Source organism: Myotis daubentonii, chromosome 10, assembly GCF_963259705.1.
Source record: "Myotis daubentonii chromosome 10, mMyoDau2.1, whole genome shotgun sequence".
NCBI classification, from domain to species: domain Eukaryota; kingdom Metazoa; phylum Chordata; class Mammalia; order Chiroptera; family Vespertilionidae; genus Myotis; species Myotis daubentonii.
The window spans coordinates 33,673,002-33,696,201 of NC_081849.1; the positions used below are offsets into that span (position 1 = coordinate 33,673,002).

The 23,200-nt window shown below is 39.6% G+C and overlaps 1 protein-coding gene across 1 annotated transcript in view; it reads left to right on the forward strand.

Annotated features, from left to right (window-relative positions):
- Window positions 1-23,200, forward strand: part of MGAM (maltase-glucoamylase) — a 77,348-nt gene that overhangs the window by 44,535 nt on the left and 9,613 nt on the right. The window contains exons 22-40 of the mRNA XM_059712021.1: window positions 1,486-1,574; window positions 2,229-2,278; window positions 2,681-2,848; window positions 5,629-5,781; window positions 6,120-6,320; window positions 8,620-8,774; window positions 9,881-10,049; window positions 10,286-10,382; window positions 11,232-11,344; window positions 12,274-12,399; window positions 13,662-13,790; window positions 14,027-14,137; window positions 14,441-14,503; window positions 16,273-16,407; window positions 17,371-17,458; window positions 18,256-18,394; window positions 19,214-19,347; window positions 19,457-19,491; window positions 19,585-19,701. Of these exons, the coding sequence (XP_059568004.1) occupies window positions 1,486-1,574; window positions 2,229-2,278; window positions 2,681-2,848; window positions 5,629-5,781; window positions 6,120-6,320; window positions 8,620-8,774; window positions 9,881-10,049; window positions 10,286-10,382; window positions 11,232-11,344; window positions 12,274-12,399; window positions 13,662-13,790; window positions 14,027-14,137; window positions 14,441-14,503; window positions 16,273-16,407; window positions 17,371-17,458; window positions 18,256-18,394; window positions 19,214-19,347; window positions 19,457-19,491; window positions 19,585-19,701 (2,272 nt within the window). The remainder of the gene's footprint in view (window positions 1-1,485; window positions 1,575-2,228; window positions 2,279-2,680; window positions 2,849-5,628; window positions 5,782-6,119; window positions 6,321-8,619; window positions 8,775-9,880; window positions 10,050-10,285; window positions 10,383-11,231; window positions 11,345-12,273; window positions 12,400-13,661; window positions 13,791-14,026; window positions 14,138-14,440; window positions 14,504-16,272; window positions 16,408-17,370; window positions 17,459-18,255; window positions 18,395-19,213; window positions 19,348-19,456; window positions 19,492-19,584; window positions 19,702-23,200) is intronic.

A 23,200-nucleotide genomic window follows, 5' to 3' on the forward strand; every position in this document is an offset into this window, starting at 1 on the left:
TGATTGCAAACCAGGACTGCTGGCCTGGATCACATTAGCTCCCTGTAGGGACCATGGGTTGTATTTTATCTAGGATCAAGCAGTATTTTAGTGGGTGGGTCCTTCAGAATGTCTGGTATCCTCTAGAATATCTAATCCACCACACTGCTAAAAGTGTCATTCTGGGCTCCTATAAGTATTTTAACTTTAGTGTCACACTTTACTTTCTGCTTTGATTGTTTTGGTGAATACATTTAATATTTCCTACAATATTTAAGGTCATCAATGGAGTGTCTTGTGGGGAACTGTTTATTGCCTTCACTATCTGATAAGCATAGACAGAGAACCCCCCGAAGGCTGGGTGCCTTTGAAGCCCTCCCAAAGGTCAGAGCTAGGCTCCACCTCTGTTTGTCCAGACAGTGGTAGCTGAAACTACTCCCCCATTTATTATTATGTAAATCCTTGCTGATGGGCTAGTCTGCTTGTTACTGGGGGGTCACCTGCCTAGGGCTATGCTATGGGTGCATCCCAGATCAATAAAAGCTTGGTGAGGCCTGAGCACAGAGAGGAAGTCCTTCGGGACTTGTCGCCTGGTCCCCCAATATTGCAAAATTATCTCGTGTCTTTTTCTCTCATTTGTTGTGCGGCTCCTCTTTCAGATACTGAACCCTACTCCACGCGAGTCGTGGAAGGAAACACTCAACAGTGTCTGTTCATCTTTGTATCCCTTAGACTTCCTAGCAAATGAAAACTACTCAACATATGCATGTTAGATGGAAGCAGGTGATTTTGTTGATAATGGGATCCAGCTTGCATAGGGCATAGTGGAAGGCTGAGTCAATACAATAGACTCAGAATACAATAGACTGTGAGGTCAGTGAGGGATGCAACATGATCAGAAAATTGGGAGGTAGATTATGTCCATCTATTTCACCAACTTACTGAGTAGTGTTCTGTGTTTCTTATTTGTAATTATAAAGCAGATAATTGGAATGTTTTCTTTTACTCTCAAAACAAACTAATAATAAATAATAAAATTAGGAAAGGTGTTGTTTTATAGATAGACCTTATTGTGTTTTATTGCTTTCTGAGTCAAAATGGTTCTCTAGCAGGGAAAAAATGTATCCCCCAGGCACAATTAATACTTCTTCTGCATGTAACATCTCTTAAGTGATTAGGCTGAACCAGTTATTGTCTAGGATTGCTGTGTTTTTTAATAGTTTGTATTCTAAATAATACTTGCATTGGTAGTTTTTATTGCAGTTACTGTGTGATTCTGGTGCTTAAATTTTTTGCCTCCTACCAGAGGTGTTTATTGCTAATGTTTGGGGCAATGATTCTAGAGAGGGATGCACCTGTTGATTTTGTCTTTGTGCCTGAAGAAAAGCAGAGCAGTCTGATGCTAGGATCCTTTTCCATCTGAATCTGATCGTCATCCTCAGTTTATCTGACAAAATTCTTTGAGTTTTAAGTCTTGGTCTCTTAAATAAATATCTTCTCCTACAGTCGACGGAACCCTCTTGGCCTTATCATTGCCCTAGATGACAAAAAAGAAGCAAGAGGCGAACTTTTCTGGGATGATGGGGAAACGAAAGGTGAGCCAATGTCACTATTTATGAACCTGCATCTTTGAGCTACCCCTCTGGTCATTCAGCTGGGGGAGATATCTCACCAGGCACAGTAGCATTCATCACTGGAGAGAAGAGTTTTGTTTTAGTAGCACTGCTTATGGTAGGTGGACCACTGATGGAGGAAAAACACATTTCTACCTTGTAGAATTCTCCCATTGGCCAGCAGTAGTCATAGGCTCTCATTTTATTGTCAATGGGAACCTGAAAGATGTTTTTAACACCATCCCTGCCATTTAATGTGGACATCTTCCCCCAAAATACTACTGAACAAATGTTGATCGTATGAAAAACATAACCAGTGAAAAGGCAGTGAAAATCTAGCTATGTGTCTATATCTAGTTTCTTAGCACATTTTTCTGTCTCCAATAAATATACTAACGACTCTTGAGGCTTGAGCTTAGCAAATAGACTCACTTAAGGAATATTCCTTGGAAGCACATGAAAGGGAACCTTTTCAAGGTTAAAGGAGAAAGGAAAAGGGAAAACAGTGGCTTGGCCTTGGAGACTCTGTCTATAATCTTGTCCTTCTCAAGATGTAGCTTCAAAGTCAGCCAGAGTAAAAACTGTTCTCCTGTGGTGGGCAGATCAGAATCTGACTCGTCTTTCTCTCACTTTCAGATACTGTGGCCAATAATGTTTATATCTTATGTGAGTTTTCTGTCACCCAAGTAAGTAGCATATTTTTGTGAATCTTAAGTGTGGGCTTTTGTTGGTCCACAAGACTCATGTGTGTTTGTGTATGTGTGTAATTATACTTGTAGCTTCATATGCATTTATGGTATAGGTGAGCACATTCTCCTAATAACTGAATCAATCATGTTAGTTAGAAGGAGGCAATGAAATGAATAAATCAAAGCAGTCAGTTTTTTAATAGTAATTATTAAAAAGCTCTCTTTCTTTCTTCCTCCTCAGGGAGTATCAAAATACATTTGTACTAATTAAGCACAGATGAGTAGAGATAGCTAAGAGACATTCAAACCCATTTTGGGTATCTGATCTAGGATGGAATATTTGAGTGACTTGAGAAACTGTGTTTTATAGTTAGATCTTTGTGCTTAATTGTTTTGCAGAACCGCTTGGATGTGAAGATTTTGCAGTCAACCTACAAAGACCCTAATAATTTAGTATTTAAAGAGATTAAAATCCTTGGGACCCAAAAACCTAACAACATTGTAGTGAAACACAATGGTGTACCAACTCAGGTTTCTCCTAAAGTCACGTATGATCCTAACCGACAGGTAAAAATCCCTTTGGTTGAGACAGTTTATCAAGAATTCTTCACAGCTCATGGTGTTCCTTCTTACCAAGGTTGCATGGGTCCTAAAGGACCAAAGTACACTGAGGCCTGGAGTGAAAAGTCAGAGGGTTAGGAGAGAAAAAAAAATGAGGAGTGGGCTAGCACTAGAATGAATGAGGGAGTTGCTGGGAAACTGGGATAAAGGCAAATAGTCTGTTCATCCTTATTCCTCCACTGGCCCCAGTCTTCTGTTCTCTCTGGGACAGAAGAAGTGTGGGTAACAGAAACAGAGGAAAAGTAGATCTGAAAGCTGTTGGCTGATGCTAGAAAGGTAAAGAAGGGAGGGGGTCTCCATTAATGAAAAATTTGAAAAGAGTGGTTTTTTTTTTAACTGTATTGAGATATATTAGTATAAATTCTCACTACAACATACATTTTTAGAAAAAATTTTAAGTCAAAGAATTTGACAAGTCTAGGTAATTAATGGCTACTTATTTGGTTAGATGATAATAATAAAATAACTTTTCATCAGTTGTGATAAGATATGATGCTCCTGAGTAGTTGTAATCAGTTCCTCTGATATTTTAACACTAGAGGCTCGATGCACAAAATTCGTGCAAGGGGCTTGGCCCCTGCTGCGATGGCGGCTGGGGGCCTCTGCCGCCTCTGCCTTGGCCCCCGCCGGCGCAGCTTTGTCTGGAAGGATGTCCAGTCTAATTAGCATATTACACTTTTATTACTATAGATTATGAGGGACCCTTTCCTCAAATACTTCTTACTACAGGTATGATCTGGGATTGGGAGCTACTGGGTTAGCATGTTTCTGAGGGACCTTCCAAACTTAAGAAAATAAGTAAATTTAGTTTTCTATTATAATGATATATCAGTGACATTTGACATTTTGTCCTGATAATATCCATTGAGGATGCATGCATCATAAAGTTAGAAGTAGTATTACGTTTTTGTTGGTGAGTACAGAAACGTGCAAGCCATTTGACAGATTCACATATGAAAACAAATTCAATACATGTTTGTTAAATAGATGAATTACTATAAGGCCAAAGGGGCTCTTTAACTGTTTCAATTTGATTTGTGAGGAGACACAATATATACATATGAAACTATTGGGACGGGGACAGGCAACCCAAACCAACATATGCAAAGTGTTAACTTATTCTAAGTCAGTGTTCAAAGCTTAATGGAATATTGAACAAAGTCCTTGCAGAATATAGGGCTGGAGCTGGACTTTGAAAGACGATGCATCAGCTAGAGATTCATTTGGCTGCAAGTGTCAGGAGACTCAGTCAAATGGTGGTTTAAACAAGTTGGATTTTTTCCCTTATGCAGTAAGAACTTTAGAAAGAGGTCAGTTGCTGGCATTGATTCAGTGGCTCAAGGTTGTCAGGGTTGATATTTTTTTCTTCTCTTATGATTGGAAGTGCCTCCTGCTTAATTCCAGTCACTATGGCCTTGCTTTAGTATGAATAAAAAGAGGAAGCAGGAAAGAAAGAAGCAGTCCCTTAAATCAAGAAACAAAAGCTTGGCTCAAAATTTACCTATTAATGGCCACAGCTTTAATTCTTAAGTGGGAACTTTAGTATTCTAAACTGAAATAATAAGAGGATAACTTTTATGTAGTGCAGGCAACTAGCAGTTTATTCCACAGATGAGCATTTGTGAGGATAAAACATTCAAGGTTGGGATGTCAGAATGAGCCAATCTAAGGATGGCCTTGTATTAGTAAGAGGTTAGCCTTTCATTAGTCTGTGCATATTATATAACTAGAACAGGTAGAATTCACTTTTGGAAGGAGATCAGTTTGGACAGATAACTTATGGTCAGATTTTGGAAGGTCTTAGTGCCAAAACGAGAAGGATCTGATCTAATGTCAAAGGGTCACTTATTGACCCTCAACTCAATGTTTAAGAGAATTGTCATGGAGGGGGATGGGATTCGTAGTCCAGGGAAGTGCAAGATGAATTTAGACTGAGAAGAGACTGGAAGAAGGATGATAATCCTTAGAATGTAATTTTATAGCTCTAGACAAATGTGAACTTTCTCTAAGGAAATTGCTAAAGAAGAGACAATATAACAGTATATAGAAAAATGTTAGATATTTGAATTAAAAAGTGGGATTTTTAAAAGTTTTCAAGTTTTGAGGCTTTGGCCTGCAGAAATGAAGAGGTTGCGGTGTTAGAAATAGAAGGAAATAGAATGATTTTGCCAATTCACCAATTTTGCAATTGATGAAACAGACCCAAGGAATTGAAATACTTTGTCTAAGTTTCCACAGCAGAATGGAGATGAGAACGCAGGCCATGTTATTCTTATTCCTTTGTTCTTGCCATCAGTCTAGACCACGGGGGGACACTGGTTTGGGGGAAAGAGGGCAAGAAGATAAACTAAGTTTGGAATGACACTTGTGCTTGTGTGTGTTATGCTACAAGGGGAAGTGCAGAAGCAAGCCTTCCTGACAAAACAAGGAAGAGGAAGCAGGTGAGGGAAGGAAAGAAAGGAGTGATTACAGAAGATTTTATTTTATCAAATTCTTTTCAAAATGTTATATACAAGATTGACATAGAGTTGTGACATCTGCCCTGTTGCCATTGGGTGGTTCCTGCTCCCACTCCCCATATAGTTCTCTCCATAGAGGCTCCAGTGGTATGTCACTTGGATTATTCAGTCTGGTATGATTTCTATTCCTCTCCCCAAAGAAGTTTCAGATTTTGCAAGGCCTATGTCCTGAGGGTAAATTTCCTTGTCACGTCCCTATTCCCACAGGTTGCCCTTATCACAGGACTTGATCTTGTCCTGGGAGAAGCATACACTGTGGAATGGAACCTGGTGATGGAGGATGTAGAAAAAATAGACTGTTATCCTGATGAGGATGGTGCTTCTGAAGCAAAGTGCATTGCCCGTGGCTGTGCCTGGGAGGTAAAAATGCTGATGGTGTTATCATAATTAAATTTCTCTACATTTAACCTACAATTTCATGAGCATAGCACCAGTACCTATGTGATTACTTAAAATCCACAGAAAGAAAGGACTTCCAAAGGAAACTGGGTTTTTATCTGGATATGAAGAGTAGGTAGGGATAGGAGTGAAAATTATTTTTAAAAAAATATTTTACATGGAGACCAGGAATTTAAACTTGTGTCACAACCAAAGAGCACATAGTCTGGCTGTATCTCCCTGTAAATTACCTTTTCCAGCCCCTTTGTATTGATAATCCCAGAACCACATGCTGAGCTGACTTTGGCTTTACTTCTCAGGCAACCACTTCCCCAGGAGTCCCTTTTTGCTATTTCACCAATGATCTATATTCTGTTGATGATATTCAGTATAACTCACATGGGGCCACAGCTGTCATCTCCTTAAAGTCTTCTCTTTACGCCAACGCTTTGCCCTCAACACCCGTGAACACCCTCCGTGTGAATGTGACCTACCACAAGAATGACATGCTGCAGTTTAAGGTACGTGTTCACAGTCTGTCTATCAAGTACTGACTAGCACTTTTCAGTTCCATCAGTTTTTGCTAGTCAAGGTTACAGAACGCTAAAATAAGTTCACTCTTCTAGGTTAACCATGCTATCTTATACTAGGTCATTATCCTAAGAGCAGTGAGAAACCAGTGATGGCACAGGGAGACCTGTTCTAATTTGCATTTTGAAAAGATTGTTCTGTTTACTGAAAGGACAAGAATGAAAAGGAGAGACAAACTAGGAGGTTACCAGTTAGGTAATCCAGATGAGGGCTGGAGCTTGGTCATAGTACAGGAAGGAGATGGGGAACAGTGGACATCTTTGAGAGATGAGAAGGTAGTGTTACAGGTTCTGGTGATAATTGCAAGTAGGTAATGACAAGAGGGAAGAACCAAGAATGATTGCCATTTTGCTAGCCTGCATCTCTATATGGAGTATGGCAATATTAACCGTAGTGGAAACTCTGAAAAGGTTTGAGCTTGGGCAAAATCAGATGATGAGTTCAGTTTTGGATATTGAGTTTGGGATTCCTGTGAAATAGACATGAAAATGAAGTGATCTCTCTTTTCTATGATTTATTACATCTAAGGACTAGTGATGGACTATTTTATGTATATTTCTATATTGAATTGTGAGTGTCTGAAAGACAGGAAATGTCCTTTTATCTTTGTGTTTCTGAAATCTAACACCGAGCCCAGTAGGTAGTCAGCACTTAGGTGTTCATTGAGAGAATAAATGAAAAACATTAGGCTTCACCTGACAGGTTGTTCACAATCTAATATCAACCTGGACTCTGAGTTCTTGTACATCTTATAATATAAGGACAAGGCTTTTATATTCCTGTCCTCACCATAGACCTGGTGGCATTTGATAGGCACCCAATGGGTTTGAAATAAATGAACTTGCTTAGGTTTCCAGCTTTAACTCTTTGCCGGTCTACTTCCTGATCACACAGTAACTCTCTCCAAAATATTTGCCTCTTTCTGACCTTGCTTTAATACTCAGTGCCTTTGCACTTATTTCTCTACCAGAAATGACTTGATCCCCTTTATGTGCTGAGTTAATGGCTATAAAGCTTTTAAGACTCAGTCTGTATTTTCTCTGTGAAATCCACTCTGTGAAATCCACTCAGTCTCGCTGGAAGTGTTAGGTATTTCCTTCCCTTCAGTGTCACAACACTTCCGCAAAGCTCTACATTAGCATATTATCACCCAAGTGTTGTGGGTACATCTCTTTTACCTCCCATTAGCATGTGAATTTCTTTCTTTTTTCAAATTTATCTTTATTGTTGAAAGTATTACAGATATCCCCCTTTTTTACCCCATTGACTCCCTTCATTCCTTCCTGCCCGCCCCCACCCCAGGCCTTCACCACACTATTGTCTGCATCCGTGGTTATGCATATATGTATATAAGTTCAAAGTATTTAATCTCTTCCTCCCCCTTTCCCTCTGAGATTCTTCACTCTGTTCCATGTCTCTGGATCTATTTTGTTCGTCAGTTTATTTTGTTCATTAGATCCCATATCATATAAGTGAGATCATGTGATAATGGTCTTTCTCTTACTGGCTTAGCATGTGAATTTCTTAAAAACAATAATGTGTCTTATGCAGTTTAGTTATTCCTAGTATCTAGTACAGTATAAGCAGGAATATATTAGATACTCAGTGAATCAATTTTTAGTGAGGCTATCTGTTTTATTTAACCAAGTATTGATTTTTTACAGAGAGGAAGGGAGAAAGAAAGTGATAGAGAGTTAGAAACATTGATGAGAGAGAAACATCAATTCAGCTGCCTCTTGCACACTCCCTACTGGGGATGTGCCCGCAACCAAGGTACATGCCCTTGACCGGAATAGAACCCGAGACCCTTTAGTCCGCAGGCCGATGCTCTATCCACTGAGCCAAACTGGTCAGGGCGAGTTTATATTTTTTAGGGGCAGTTCAATTCAGAAAAGTTTTCAAGTATTCACATAGACTCATACCCCTACACATAAACTAATAAAAAATATAATCATAAACCACATTGATTCTAGACTGATTTTCCAGGATAGCACCAATGTCAAAGTGAATGTGTTATTGCAATAGAAGCCTTAAGTAAGATATGACAGACAAAAAAAAAAGTTAAATCTAGCATTGTTCTTTCATATGTTAATAAAATCCAGAGTATTATGAGCTTAAAGACAAAAAAACATAGCATTCATACTCTTTGTCAAGGTCATCAAGGTTTTGCTAAGGTTATGGGCTTTAAGGGCGCCATAGTTACCTAAAATCAGTTTTCTCTGTCACTAGATATATGATCCCAACAACAATCGGTATGAAGTCCCAGTCCCTCTCAACATACCCACAGTTCCAACCAGCACCCCTGAGAATCAACTCTATAATGTCTTCATTAAGAAGAATCCATTTGGGATTGAAATTCAACGCAGGAGTACAGGCACCGTGATGTAAGTGGCTCCTAGTCTGATTTGAAATTGATGGATACCTGCACATTCATTGCTCTGTCCATTGTCCTTGGAGATATCCTGCTCAAAGCACCACACTACCCATTTCCAGTTTCATGAATAAGTTATTTCCTTTGGGTCTGTTCTTATGAGAAAGCCCTCTGGGAATAATTACAGAGGCAGTTGCATGCACTTAGGCATTCATTCAACAAATGTTTATGGAGTGCCTTTATCTTTTGTGGTTATAGAAGATAAGGTCTCTCTTTTTATGACAAAAAATAAGTAAATCACAAAGATAACTCAAGTTAAAATATAAATAAGGTGGTTTAGATAGTGACAACTGCTATGTAGGAAAAGAACAGGATGATTGAGGGTTGTAGAAGGTTACTGCTTTGGGTACTGTGCTCAGAGTGGATCTCTCCAAGGAGATGATATTGGAAAAAGGACCTGGGTGAGGAAAAGGAGCCACCCATGTGGAAATCTGAGGGGTGAAGAACAATTTAGACAGATGGGCTGGAGAGTACACAGGCCATGAAAAAGGAGTAAACTTGGCATATTGGGGGCGGGTGGGCGGGAATATCCAATATAGAGTTGGAGCAATTTAGTAGGTAGGGAGGTAAGTGATGGGAGATGAAGCTGGAGTTTAGGTGGGTTTCATATTAGACTTCATAAAATTTTGTAATGGAAATCACTGAAGAATTGTAAATGGGGGAGTGATGTGATGTGAGATACTTTGAAAAAATTCACTCTAGATGCTTTGTAGCAAATGTGGTCTGTAGGGAGCAGGAGTGGAAGCTGGGGTTGGTATGGAACCATAGCAACTGAGTTGGAGAATGCTATTAGATGGGCATTCTGAAAGAAGAACTGAAGGGAGGTAGTAATAGAGGAAAATAAAGAATGAAGCTTGCTCCTGAGCTTTTAGCAAAGGCATCTATGATTATTTTAATCAAGTAGGTTTGGTTTGGTTTGGTTTGGTTTGGTTTGGGTGATTAACAGGATTCTGGGTGGGAGAGGAGGGAATCAAGAGTTTGGTTTTCCTTGAAAAATTAGCTGCTTGAAACCAATAGAACAGCCTGTTTCTTTCCCAAATATACTCTTTTGTGTTGCAGTTGGGACTCTCAGCTTCTTGGCTTCACCTTCAATGACATGTTCATCCGCATCTCCACTCGCCTTTCCTCCAAGTATCTTTATGGCTTTGGAGAAAATGAGCACACAACCTATCCGAGAGACTTGAATTGGCACACATGGGGGATGTTTTCCCGAGACGAACCCCCGGGGGTAAGGGCAGAGTTTTGGAATCTGGGTCTCTCCACCCACATATGTACACTTCGTGTTTCATCTTCCCAGACTCGACTTGGGTGGTCACATCTGTTTTTAGGCAAATGAACCAATTCCAGGCTCCTTTGTTTCTTATACATTTTATTTCAGAGAAGACTAGACACACCTTACCAATCAATTTTTGTTGAGTTTCTTTTTTAGCCGCCTCTTCCCACTTTTTCATATGATTCTTCCAGTACAAGAAGAATTCCTATGGTGTCCAACCCTACTACATGGGACTGGAGGAGGATGGAAGTGCCCATGGAGTGCTTCTGCTAAACAGCAATGCCATGGGTAAGATGATGCCAGCATCTCACCTTATTTTTGTGAACCAATCATTCTTGAAGAAGTTTAGAATGTGTTTGACCTAGCTGCCTGCCAAAGTCAAAATCGTTATCATGTGGCCAGTTTTGTTTCCTCTTAGCCTTTCTACTTAGCCTTTCTGTTTATTTTCCGCTCAGTAATGTGTGTTAACAAGAATTAACTAAACTCTTATTTGGCAAAAAGTCATGTAAGAAGGGATAGCAACAGTAAGCAAGTCCCAATTATCCTAGAGATCAGCTAGTGGAAGCTATCTGTATAATTGAATTAGTGAAGACGCTATGGGCAGAGCACTCTCTCTGGGGGTATGAAGATGTGAAGAAAATTTTTATTGTATATTGGAAAGAGGTGGGGAAAGCAGGAGGTGGAGGGGAAAGCGTGCATGTAAACAGTGGTGAAATCTGAATAAGGTCTATACCTGAGTTAATAATATTATGTCTATGTCAGTTTCCTGGTTTTGACAATGTACAATGGTTATGTAAGATATTATTATTGGGGGGAACTGGGGAAAGCCTATATGGGAATACTTGGTACTATTTTTGCAACTTATAAGTCATAAACTATTCTAAAATAAAATTATAATAATTAAAAAGAGCAGAATGACAAAACGTATAATAAGATATCAAAGAACACCAAAGAGAAAAAAATCCAGAGATAGGATCCTGTAGACTTTCGCTTAACTTCTTCAGTTCTGTGTAGGTACAGTACAAAGTACTTTCTCACAATACAGAGGCATTGGAAAAGGGAGAAGTTATGCATTTCAGGGGATAGTTCGTCACATGGAAGATTTTCAGATTGACTTGTATTTTCCTACATTTTCAGATGTGACGTTCCAACCCCTGCCTGCCTTGACATACCGTACCACAGGAGGAATTCTGGACTTTTATGTGGTTTTGGGGCCAACTCCAGAGCTTGTCACTCAGCAGTACACTGAGGTAGGAGGGAATTCAATGGGTTACCAAGAATTTAAACAGTATATTTTGTGTTCCAAAACCTACATTCACTAGTATAGTTCTCAGATAATTGGGTTTATTGGTCTTACTGGGAGACAGATAGATTATAAAATAAATAAAAATATATACATCCCAATAATCATTAAATTCATAGCCTCTCAAAGCATTTCAGAGCAGTAGAATTAATAGTACTAGGGATGGTTGGGGAGGTGGCAATAGTGGTAGTGAGGGTGATGATGTTGGTGATCTGATGATGACGATAGTGATGTGATGATGATGGTAGTGTACAGGTGGTGGTGATGGTGGTTGCGAGTGATGGTGTTTATGATGGTGGTGATGTGATGGTGATGGTAGTGTAGTGGTGGTGAAGGTGGTCATAGTAGTAATGACAGTTGTTTTGGCAGCAGCAACAAACATTTATAAAACTAACTGTATGTCACTGATATGTGTCAGAACAGTTTACATTGACATATTACCTCATTCAGTCCTCAGCTCACAAAAAAAAGAAAACACTGAAGCAAATACTATTATTATCCCCAGTTTAAAAGTGAAGAAACTGATGCACAAGAGGTTATTTAACATTTGTCCAGGGTCACATAGTCAGCGGGGTTTGGAACCGGTATGATGACCTAGGCATTTTGCCTATGGATTATGTGTTCTTAACCAGTAAGCTAGACTGCCCCTAGGAATCAGAGTAAGATGAGATTTTCCAAAATTCCTGGGCAGGGAGGTCCAGTCTAGCAGGAGGCTTTCTCCAAGGTATCCCAGTGGTTGTGCCTCTTCTCAGTTTCTCTCTGGATTTGAATTTGTTGATCGTCTAACTTGGAGCACTGGAAAAATATTCTTATTACTTTGTGTACAACTTCAATTCAGAGTCTTCTTAAAAACTAATATTTTCTGTCTGTTTTTAGTTGATCGGTCGGCCAGTGATGGTTCCTTACTGGTCCTTGGGATTTCAGCTGTGTCGCTATGGATACCAGAACGACTCTGAGATTGCCAGCTTGTATGATGAGATGGTGGCTGCCCAGATCCCCTATGTACGTTCTCAGTCTCTTGGTGTACTTGTTCTGGGTCCTCACAGCCAGCCCCAGTTGTGTCTGTATCTGGATTCATTTGCCTTATTTTTTCAGGATTCTGTAAAGTTACAAGATGCTTTCTCATACATCACACTGAGCCTCACCCCAACACAGTAATACAGGTGGGGGTCATGGTCCTCACCTTAGAGCCACAGTGATTTGCTAGAGGAGGAGGACATAGGGCCAGCTTTTTGCTAGATCATGCTTCCATTTCTGTTATATGAATTCAAAATATTTAGTCAAAAACATCCTTGGTTCCATAAGAATAAAAGAATCCCCCCAATAGTAGTATTGTTTAACTTTAAAAACTCAGCCCAAATTCAGTCAGATCATTGTGTGTGCAGATAGAATCACTATTCCATCACTATGCCGGGCTGGAGCACAGTGTTCCCTCAGCTTTGAGTTAATCCTCGGTTGAATGTAGGGACGTTGGAACTGACTTCCAGAGGAAATACATGTGGAATAAAACTCTTTCATTTCAGGACAAGAAGGGTCCTATAATTATATAATTGGTTCCATGAGCCAATTACATACAGTGGTCATCAAAAGTAGGTTTACAGTTGTGAGTCTATGAAACACAGGGTTTATTCTTGTATTATTATTTATTAATTATGGTATTATTCATACAAATAATTATAAACCTACTTTTGCCAACCCCTGTATTTAATTGTATCCTATTTATTTTTTATTGTTTACAGTTGTTTCTAGTCATAGGAAGTGCAGCATGCACTATTTCATTCTTAATGAGAAAGCTGTGTTTAAAAACCCCCAGGATTAGATATCCAAAGCAATTACAGGTTTTGTTTTTGGTAGATTCACCATCCATGTTGTATTCCTACTGGGTAATTGACATTATGTTATTTTCTCTGAATCGGAACCACAAATAATACCAGGGCAGCTTTTGGGGGAGGTAGCAACAATCACTCCTTATATTGGTCATATACAAGGCACTCCCTCATCCATTGTTTTCATTTATTCTCAAAAACAGCCCTGCTGGATAGGCATTATTATCCTATATTTTGCTAATTTAATTTTCTTTTTATTTTACAAAGAAAAATTAGAAGGTTAAGTAGATTTCCCAGACCCTACTACCTGACAAATGACAAAACTGGGATTTGAAAGAATCCAAAAAACGCCATCTGAAATTCCCTACTGGTTGTGTTAGGGGTGGTCTGTTCTCGTCTGGAACCTGCAGCCACTGAGTTCCCTTGTGTGTCCCCCAGGACGTGCAGTACTCGGACATCGACTACATGGAGCGGCAGCTGGACTTCACCCTCAGCCCCAAGTTTGTTGGGTTTCCAGCTCTGATTAATCGCATGAAGGCCGATGGGATGCGAGTCATCCTCATTCTGGTTCGTCCCTCTGTGAATGGGAGGAGTCTTTTGGGAGCGTGAATAAGCTTTGGTGGAGAAAACTTTACACATACTGTGTTTCTTTCCATGTTATGTGCAGAGAAGTTGAGGGTCAAAGAGAAGCTCTACAGTTCAGGTGGAAAGTAGTGCCTTCCCTATGGAGGAGTTTTTCTCTTTTCTGTCCCCAGTCATCCTCTGGCTTTGTTTTTCTCTCCTGACCTGTGTGTTGATTGTAGGACCCAGCCATTTCTGGAAATGAGACACAGGAATATCCTGCATTCGATCGCGGTTTGAAGGATGACGTCTTCATCAAGGCTCCAAACGGTGGAGACATTGTCTGGGGAAAGGTATGATTTTCACAGTGACCCAGGTGAAGGGTGGGTCACTGTTAATATGTTTGTGCCTGTTGTTTAACCTTTTCCATTTGGCTTTGAGGTTGGAAGTTCTCATTTTGTCAATCAATATCTGTCAACACAGTTAAGGAATTTTTAAGGAATGTATATGCACTGAGATGCACTTCTCTCTAAATCAAGCCTATGTGAAAAATCCAAGTATTATCACCTATAGAACCATGGTTTATCATTTCTTAGGAAATGCTATATAAGAGAAGTTATCTCCTGCATTGCTTTTGAACATTTTTCTCTCCACAGGTCTGGCCTGATTTGCCCAATATCGTTATAAACAGCTCTCTAGACTGGGACAGTCAAGTGGAGGTAAAGGGTCCTTTGTGGATATTGGGTGAAGTCAGGGTTGCCAGGAAGGTCTATCTTTTAATCAGTTTATTTGTTTTAGAAATGACTCAGACATGGCTGGTATTAATCTTTATTCTAATCCTCTCTCACCCTGCCTGCCTACCATGTTTTCCAACCTGCCTGAGCTGGAGTTCTCTGTTCTTCGTGAAAGATTCTCTACTGGTTCCATGTTTCTACCGCTATTTTCCACAAAAAGACATTGCTGGCCTGCCTCCCTCTCCCAGCCTCTCAATAAAGTGGCTCACTACCCTTTCACATTTCTGTGATCCTGTATACTGATCTGTTTCTGTTTTTTTCTGTGTGTTCCTTTTTTTTTTTTTTTGCCTTATATCTAGACATATGGGTTCCTACTTGCCTCTTGTCCATTGTGTATAAAAGCTGGAAGTCCCATGACCAAGTCTTTCTGTTGCTCCCCCTACCCTTACTACTAGCATTACTGAGCTTGTTAACTCTTAAAATGCACTGGTGAACATAGAGGAACCTATTTACTGAGACATACAAAGGACCATAAAGTTCTATAACAAGCAACCTGGCCTATATAAAAATGTATGACTATTTGCTGCTACTAAGTGGTGTGAATTCACAATTAGGCACTGAGCATTTATTTTATGTTCTAAGCTAATCACTATGGGAGAATACAAAGATCAATCAGAAGAAAATAAAACAAGGTCATTGCTCTCAAAGATCTTACAGTATAGTTAAGGAGTTAAACCTTGGGTCTACTTTCCAGGTTAAGATGAAAACATAACTTTTATTATTTGAGGAAAGTAAGGGGAAGGTGCATCTTTTTCCTAAATGCTCCCAATTTACTTGACACACAAGAGCTGTTTTCAAGTGATTCTGAAGCTAGAGAAAACACAGGTGCATACTAGTTAGATGGTCTAATGCAGTAGTCGGCAAACTCATTAGTCAACAGAGCCAAATATCAACAGTACAACGATTGAAATTTCTTTTGAGAGCCAAATTTTTTAAACTTAAACTATATAGGTAGGTACATTGTTATTAACTTAATTAGGGTACTCCTAAGGCTTAGGAAGAGCCATACTCAAGGGGCCAAAAAGCTGCATGTGGCTCTCGAGCCGTAGTTTGCCGACCACGGAGCTAATGTAATAAAATGCAATCTTGCCTCTCACCCCTTTTCCTTAGTGGGAATGAGACACAACTGGATGTTTCTTTCCAACCTGTTGACAAAGCACCTGATGTCTGCCCCTTTCGGGCTGCAGGCTCTCCCTGGCTCATGCTTTGTATTTGAGAAACAGTTAGGAAATTGCAGGACAAAAGTTGAGGGTTGGGCATCTAATAAATGACATAGTGAGTCCAGGGGTTGATTGCTACTGTTCCTGTTGATATGGAGAGGAAATCAGTCTATGGATGCTTTCCAAATGCTAAGGAGGGGCCGAATTGTGCTAAAATTTCCCCTGTACTATTGTACTTGAAACTTGTGCCCAGAGCTTGGCCCTCGCAGCCGCGGTGGCTGGCAGCCCCGGCTTTGTCCAGAAGATCATCCGGAAGGTCGTCTGGAAGGACGTCCAGAAGGTCATTCAGCTGTCTGGTCTAATTAGCATATTATGCTTTTATTATATTTGAAATAAGCAAAGAACATTACTTAGGCTCTGTTTGGATTATCTGTCACCATGTAGTACAAGGCTGTGCATGAGTTAAACTCTTAGTAAATGCCTGTTTGCTGTCTAATATGTTTGGGACAAGTAAATTGTATTTAATTTTTATAGCTATACCGAGCTTACGCGGCCTTCCCAGATTTTTTCCGTAATTCAACTGCCACCTGGTGGAAGAGGGAGTTGAAAGAACTACACACCAATCCACGGGATCCAAACAAGAGTTTGAAGTTCGATGGCATGTGGATTGTGAGTGTTTGTGTCTGTGTACATTTGGATAGGGGTGTGTCTAAGTGTATGTATCACTGACCTTTAATCAAATCAAGAAGGATAATGATCACCCTAGAGAGCTTTGGATGTATCAGACTATAGTTCCTCCACTAAGGAACATCCTGATAGTCCTCAGACCGTGTACCTTGCCGCACGTTCCTGCTGTAAAATCCCAAGGTCATTACTAGGAATTTCTTAGAACTGCAACTTGCTTCACACCCTGAGGGAGAATTTTTTTTTTTTTTAATCCTCTAGCCCAGTGATTCTCTCAACCTTGGCTGCACATTAGAATCACCTGGGAATCGTTTTAAAATCCTGATTTCTGGGCCCCATCCTCCGGAAATTCTGTTTCTTTGTTACTAATGTTGTGGCCCCACCCCATAACAAAGAAACAGAGTTTCTGGAGGATGAGGCCCAGAAATCAGGATTTTAAAACGATTCCCAGGTGATTCTAATGTGCAGCCAAGGCTGAGAACCACTGCTAGCCAGTCCTTTTGTAGGGCTTAATTGATCGTTCTAGTCAATTCTCAGCTGGATTTAATGATTACTGGATGGTGAATGATTTATTCACTACTTCTTTCCCTCTGCGTGGATAGCATGTAACTATTTTTAAAAATATGTTTTTATTTATTTATTTATTTTTTTTTTTAAATATGTTTTTATTGATTTCAGAAAGGAAGGGAGAGGGAGAGAGATATAAAACATCAATAATGAAAGAGAATCATCAATCAGCTGCCTCCTGCACAGACACCCCGTTCCCCCCGCCTCCCCTCCCCCACCCACTGTACTGGGGATTGAGCTTGCAACCTGGGCATGTGCCTTGATCGTGAATTGAACTGCAACCTCCTGGTTCATGGGTTGACGTTCAACCACTGAGCCACACTGGCAGGGCCAGAAAGTAACTGTTTTGTAAAGTAAAATATATCTGTTTGACTTTTCTAGGATATGAATGAACCATCAAGCTTTGTGAATGGGGCAGTTCCTCCAGGTTGCAAGAATGCCTCTCTGAACCGCCCTCCCTATATGCCACGTAAGGACCCTGGGCCTCCTCTACTGGCAGAGCCATGGCCACAAGGAGTGACCCCTGCAAGAACTCAGCAGCCAGGGGCTTATCCTGACTGCTCAGGGCATATCTCAGTGGTGCTTTGGTTTGGGGGAGCCAGCAACAGACACACTTCAATCACTTTACCCAGTTGGGTGTGTGCAAGTTACTGACCCCACTGAATGAACTTTTTGAGTTTGTTCAGAAAACACTTAACAGTAGTTATGTCTCCAAAGGATCCTACAGCTACAGCTTCTTCAGGCTCAAGTTAATTCCTCCATGAGAATTTGTTATGCTACTGGTGGGTGGAAAATAGTGGCTTCCCCTTATCATGGAGTTGATGGACTTTGGTATTACACCTGTGTTCATATCTTGGCCCCAGAAATTATTCTCTCTGTGAGTTGTATGACCTTCAACAGATTCCTTGATGTTTCCCAGCCTCAGTTTTTTAAACTGTAAAAGAAGGATAATGATATCCTTTTCATAGAATTAAGATAAGAATGACATGAAAGAATTACCGTGTTAAAAGCCTAGGTTGGAGGCTGCCCCATAGTGTTTGACAACTCTGTTCTTCCCCATGCCCTTGGCTTCCTCCTGGAGACCCCTCCAGAAGACTTGATGTTGAATGGCCTGTGGGCACCATTGAAGGTCCCAGAGCTGAGCACGTTCCTGTGCCTCTGGGATGGAGAGGGCCCCATGCAGATGGAGAGCTCAGTCCCTTGAAGAGAAGTCAGTGATAAACAGGATCAGAGGTGGCTTTTCCATCACTAGCTCTTTCTCCTTAGATTTGGAGTCCAGGGACAGGGGTCTCAGCAGCAAGACCCTGTGCATGGACAGCGAGCAGATCCTGCCTGACGGCTCCCGGGTGCGGCACTACGATGTGCACAGCCTGTACGGGTGGTCCCAGACCAGACCCACATACGAGTGAGTCGTCATCTTCCTTCTCTAACTGGCACAACCCGCAGGGGCAGCCAGTGACTTTTCCTCTCATTTCCTCTTCCAATGGGGTTAAAACAATTTTAATTACTACTATGTAGCCATTCTTACTTTTTGGACAAATATTCATGAGCATGGAGCCAGGCCCTGTGATCATAGTTAACAGGACAGTTTTAAATAAGGGCTGGTCCCGCCAGTGAGAGATGACAGTCCTAGTGGAGATGACATAGGCCATTATCACACAGTGCAGCTGATGCTGTAACAACATGAGATATAAGAAGCAAAGAGAGTGTAGAGGATCGGATAGTTCCTTTATTTCAAAAGTCACTTACCTCTTTTGGGATTTTCTTGGGGGGTCATTCATGTTGGGATAGACAACTAGTGTTCTATTGAATTAGCCTTGTCCAATTTTGTGAGCTCAGTCCCTGAATAATAAGAATTATTCTAAGGAAAGCTTTATAAAGGAATTCACCTTCTTCTTCCCAAAATATAGAAAACTAAGTACCGAGTAAATAAATAGTAAGATTCGGTGATTACTTATTGTTTTTAGGTGATCCAGTGAGTTTATTGCATAGTGAAGTCCTTTGTAAAACAGTGTAAATACTCTAAAGGTATATGTGTTATTCTCTCCATCCACCTGGGATTGGTCAATGGGAACTTCACTGTAGCTCAGATTTCCCTATTTCCTCCAGTAACAGGAAACATGTTGTCACCATGGCCTTGGGTCAGAAGTTCTAGGAGGAGAAGGTTTGTGGCCTTTCTTCCCCTGTTCTGATCTCAATCATCTCCTTGTTCCTCTCCAACCAGAGCTGTGCAAGAGGTGACAGGAGAAAGAGGGATCGTCATTACCCGCTCCACATTCCCCTCTTCTGGCCGCTGGGCAGGACACTGGCTGGGAGACAACACGGCTGCATGGGACCAGCTGAAGAAGTCTATCATTGGTGTGTGGTGGGGAGGGGAGGTGGGATCCTTGCTAAAGGATTCTCTGAGAAGTGGGTAGGAAGCGGTTCGGGAATGGTGTGTCTGACACAGCTGTGGTTCTCCTTGCAGGCATGATGGAGTTCAGCCTCTTTGGCATATCCTATGTAAGTGCCCTTTGGGTCACCCCTAATCCCCAAGAAGGTGATGACGTCGTTCAGAAATCATCAACAGGAGCATTTTATTCCCTCTTGTCTCAGACAGGAGCAGATATCTGTGGGTTCTTTCGAGATGCTGAATATGAGATGTGTGCTCGCTGGATGCAACTGGGAGCCTTTTACCCCTTTTCAAGGAACCACAACACCATCGGGACAAGGGTAGGATGAGGGTATCACTAGGAACACAGGTCCAATTTTGAGTTGGTCATATTCCCCACTGATATCTATAAACCCGTTAAACCCTCTTGTTTCTTTTCTTTTTTTAATACACGTATATATTGTGAAATGATTAGTACACTTGGGTTAGTTAGCACCTTCATCACTTCAGATACTTTCCATTTCTTTTTTGTAATGATGACATTTAACATCTACTCTCTTAGCAACTTTCAAATATATAAGACAGTATTTTTAACTGTATTCATCATGCTGTACATTAAATCCCCAGAAAATGCAGCAGGGGGCAAAAGTTGGTTTACAGTTGTGAGTATGCAAAACACAAAGTTTATTCTTGTATTATGATTTAATAATTATTGTATTATTTTCCATATGAACAACTATAAATCTCCTTTTGCCCCACCCTGTATTTATTTTATAACTGGAAATTTTTACCCTTTGACTGATGTCTCTCTATTTTCCCCAACACCCAGCCTCTGATTACCACCATTCTACTCTGTTTCTGTGAGTTCTACTTATTAAGATTCCCTTTTAGATTCCTATATTTTAGATAAGTGTTATCACACAGTAGTTGTCTTTCTGTGTCTGACTTATTTCACTTAGCATTATGCCATAAAGATCCATTCATGTTGCTGCAAATGGCAGGATATCCTTTTTTCTTGTGGCTGGATAATATTCCATTGTGTACATATCACATCTTCTTTTTTTTTAATATATTTTATTGATTTTTCACAGAGAGGAAGGGAGAGAGATAGAAAGTTAGAAACATCGATGAGAGAGAAACATCCATCAGCTGCCTCCTGCACATCTCCCGCTGGGGATGTGCCCGCAACCCAGGTACATGCCCTTGACCGGAATCGAACCTGGGACCTTTCAGTCCGCAGGCCGACGCTCTATCCACTGAGCCAAACCGGTTTCGGCTATCACATCTTCTTTATCCGCTCATCCATCAATGGTCATCTAGGTTATTTTCATGTCTTGGCTATCTTGAATGGCACAGCAATGAACATGGGAGTGCAGATATCTCTTCAAGAGACAAATTTCATATAGTTGGATTATGTGGTAGTCTTTTTTTAATTTTCTGAGGAACTGCCATGCTATTTTCCGTAGTAGCTGTACCAGTTTAAATTCCCACCAACAGTGCACAAACTGTTTCCTTTTCTCCACATCCTCACCAACACTGGGTTTCTTTTGTCTTTTTGATAATAACCATTCTAACATGTGTGAGTTGATATTTCATTATGATTTTGATTTGTGTTTTCCTGATGATTAGTGATGTTGGGCATCTTTTCATCCACCTACCTGTTGGCCATTTGTGTTTTTTTTGTTTGTTTGTTTTGTTTTTTTTTATAAGTAGGAGCTTAAGTTTATTTGTAGAGAAAAGGAAGATTTTTTTTTTTTTTTTTTTTTTACCTGTTGGCCATTTGAATGTCTTCTTTGGAAACTATAAATCAATAACAGAAAAAATACTGGAAAATTGACAAATATGTGCAAATTAGACAACCAATGGGTGAAAAGAGAAATCATAAGATAAATACAAAATATTTGGAAACAAATGAAAATGGAAAAACACATACTAAAACTTATGAGCTGTAACAAAAGCAGTTCTAAGAGAGAATCATTCAGAAAAAAGAAAGATCTCAAGTAAACAACCTAACTTTGTACCTCAAATGAGTAGAAAAAGAACAAAATTAGCAGAAGAAAGGAAATAGCAAAGATCAGGACAGAAATAAATGAAATAGACACCAAAAAAGTAATAGAAAAGAACAGCAAAACTAAGAGCTGTTTCTTTGAAAAGAAATAAAATTGACAAACCATTAGCTGGAATTCCTATGAAAAAAATTAAGAAGTCTCAAATAACTAAAATTATAAATGAAAAAGGGACATTACAACAGATGTCACAGAAATACCAAGGATTATAAGAGACTATATGCCAACAAGTTGGGCAACTTAGAAGAAATGTATAAATTCCTGGAAACGCACAGCGTGGGGCAAAAATTATTAAAATACAACCTACTAAGACTGAATCATGAAGAAATAGAGAACCTGAACAGACCAATAATGAGTAAGTAGATTGAATCAGCAATAAAAATCTCCCAACAAAGAAAAGCCAGATGTTTTCCCTGGAGAATTCTATCAAACATTTAAAGAAGAATTAATGCCAATCTTTCTCAAACTCTTTCCCAAAACTGAAGAGGATTTCATACTCCCAAACACATTGTAGAGGATCAGAATTGCCTTGTTACTAAAGCCAGATAAGGGCACTACAAGAAAACTACAGACCAATATCCCTGATGAATATAGATCCAGAAATTAGCACACCAAATTTCACAGCACATTGAAAGATTCACACAACATGCTCAAGTAGGGTTTAACCTATGGACATAAAGATGGTTCCACATATACAAATCAATAAATGTGATATACCACATTAATAGGATGAAGATAAAAATCATATGATTATTTCAATAGTTATAGAAAAAAAACACCATTTGACAAAATACAATATCCTTTCATGATAAAAACTCTCAAAAAATTGGTTATAAGAGGAATGTACTTCAACATAATGAAGACAAGCCCACAGTTTACATCATACTCAGTAGTGAAAGTTTAAAAGCTTTTTCTATAAGATCATGAACAAGACAATGGTTCCCACTCTCACTATTTCTATTCAACATCATACTGCAAGTCCTAGCCAGAACAATCAGATGAGAAAAAGAAACAAAAGGCATTCAAATCAGAAAAGAAGTAAATTGTCTCTGTTTACAGCTTATATGATCTTTTATATAGAGAGCATACGAAAGATGTTACCAAAAAACTATTAAATTGTCAATACAGTAAAGTTGCAGAATACACAATCAACATACAGAAATGACTTTTGCATTTCTATACACTAATAATAAAACACATGAAAAGAAATAAAACCATCCCATTCACAAGAGCATCAAGAAGCAATAAGCAATACATAGGAATACATTTAACCAATGAGGTGAAAGATTTGTATACTGAAAACTACAAGTTATTTATTAAAGAAGTTGAAGAAGACAAAAACAAATGGAAAGATCTCACATTCATGGATCAGAATAATTAATATTCTTAAAATGTCTGTACTACCCAAAACCATCTATAGATTTAGTGCAATCCCTATCAAAATTCCAATGGAATTTTTCACAGATATCAAAAAAGAACTTAAAATACTTTTCAAACAAAAAAGACCCCTAATAGCCAAAGCAATCTGAGAAAGAAGAATAAATTTGGAGGCATCATGCTTGCTGATACCGAATTATATTACAAAACTGTAGTAATCAAAATAGTATGGTATTGGCTTAAAAATAGAAACACAGATCAATACAACAGAATCTAGAGCCCAGAAATAAAACCTTGCTTAAGCTATCAGCTAATATTTTACCAGGGAGCCAAGAATACTCACTAATAAAGGATAGTGTCATCAATAAATGGTGTTGAGAAATTGGTTCCCTATCTT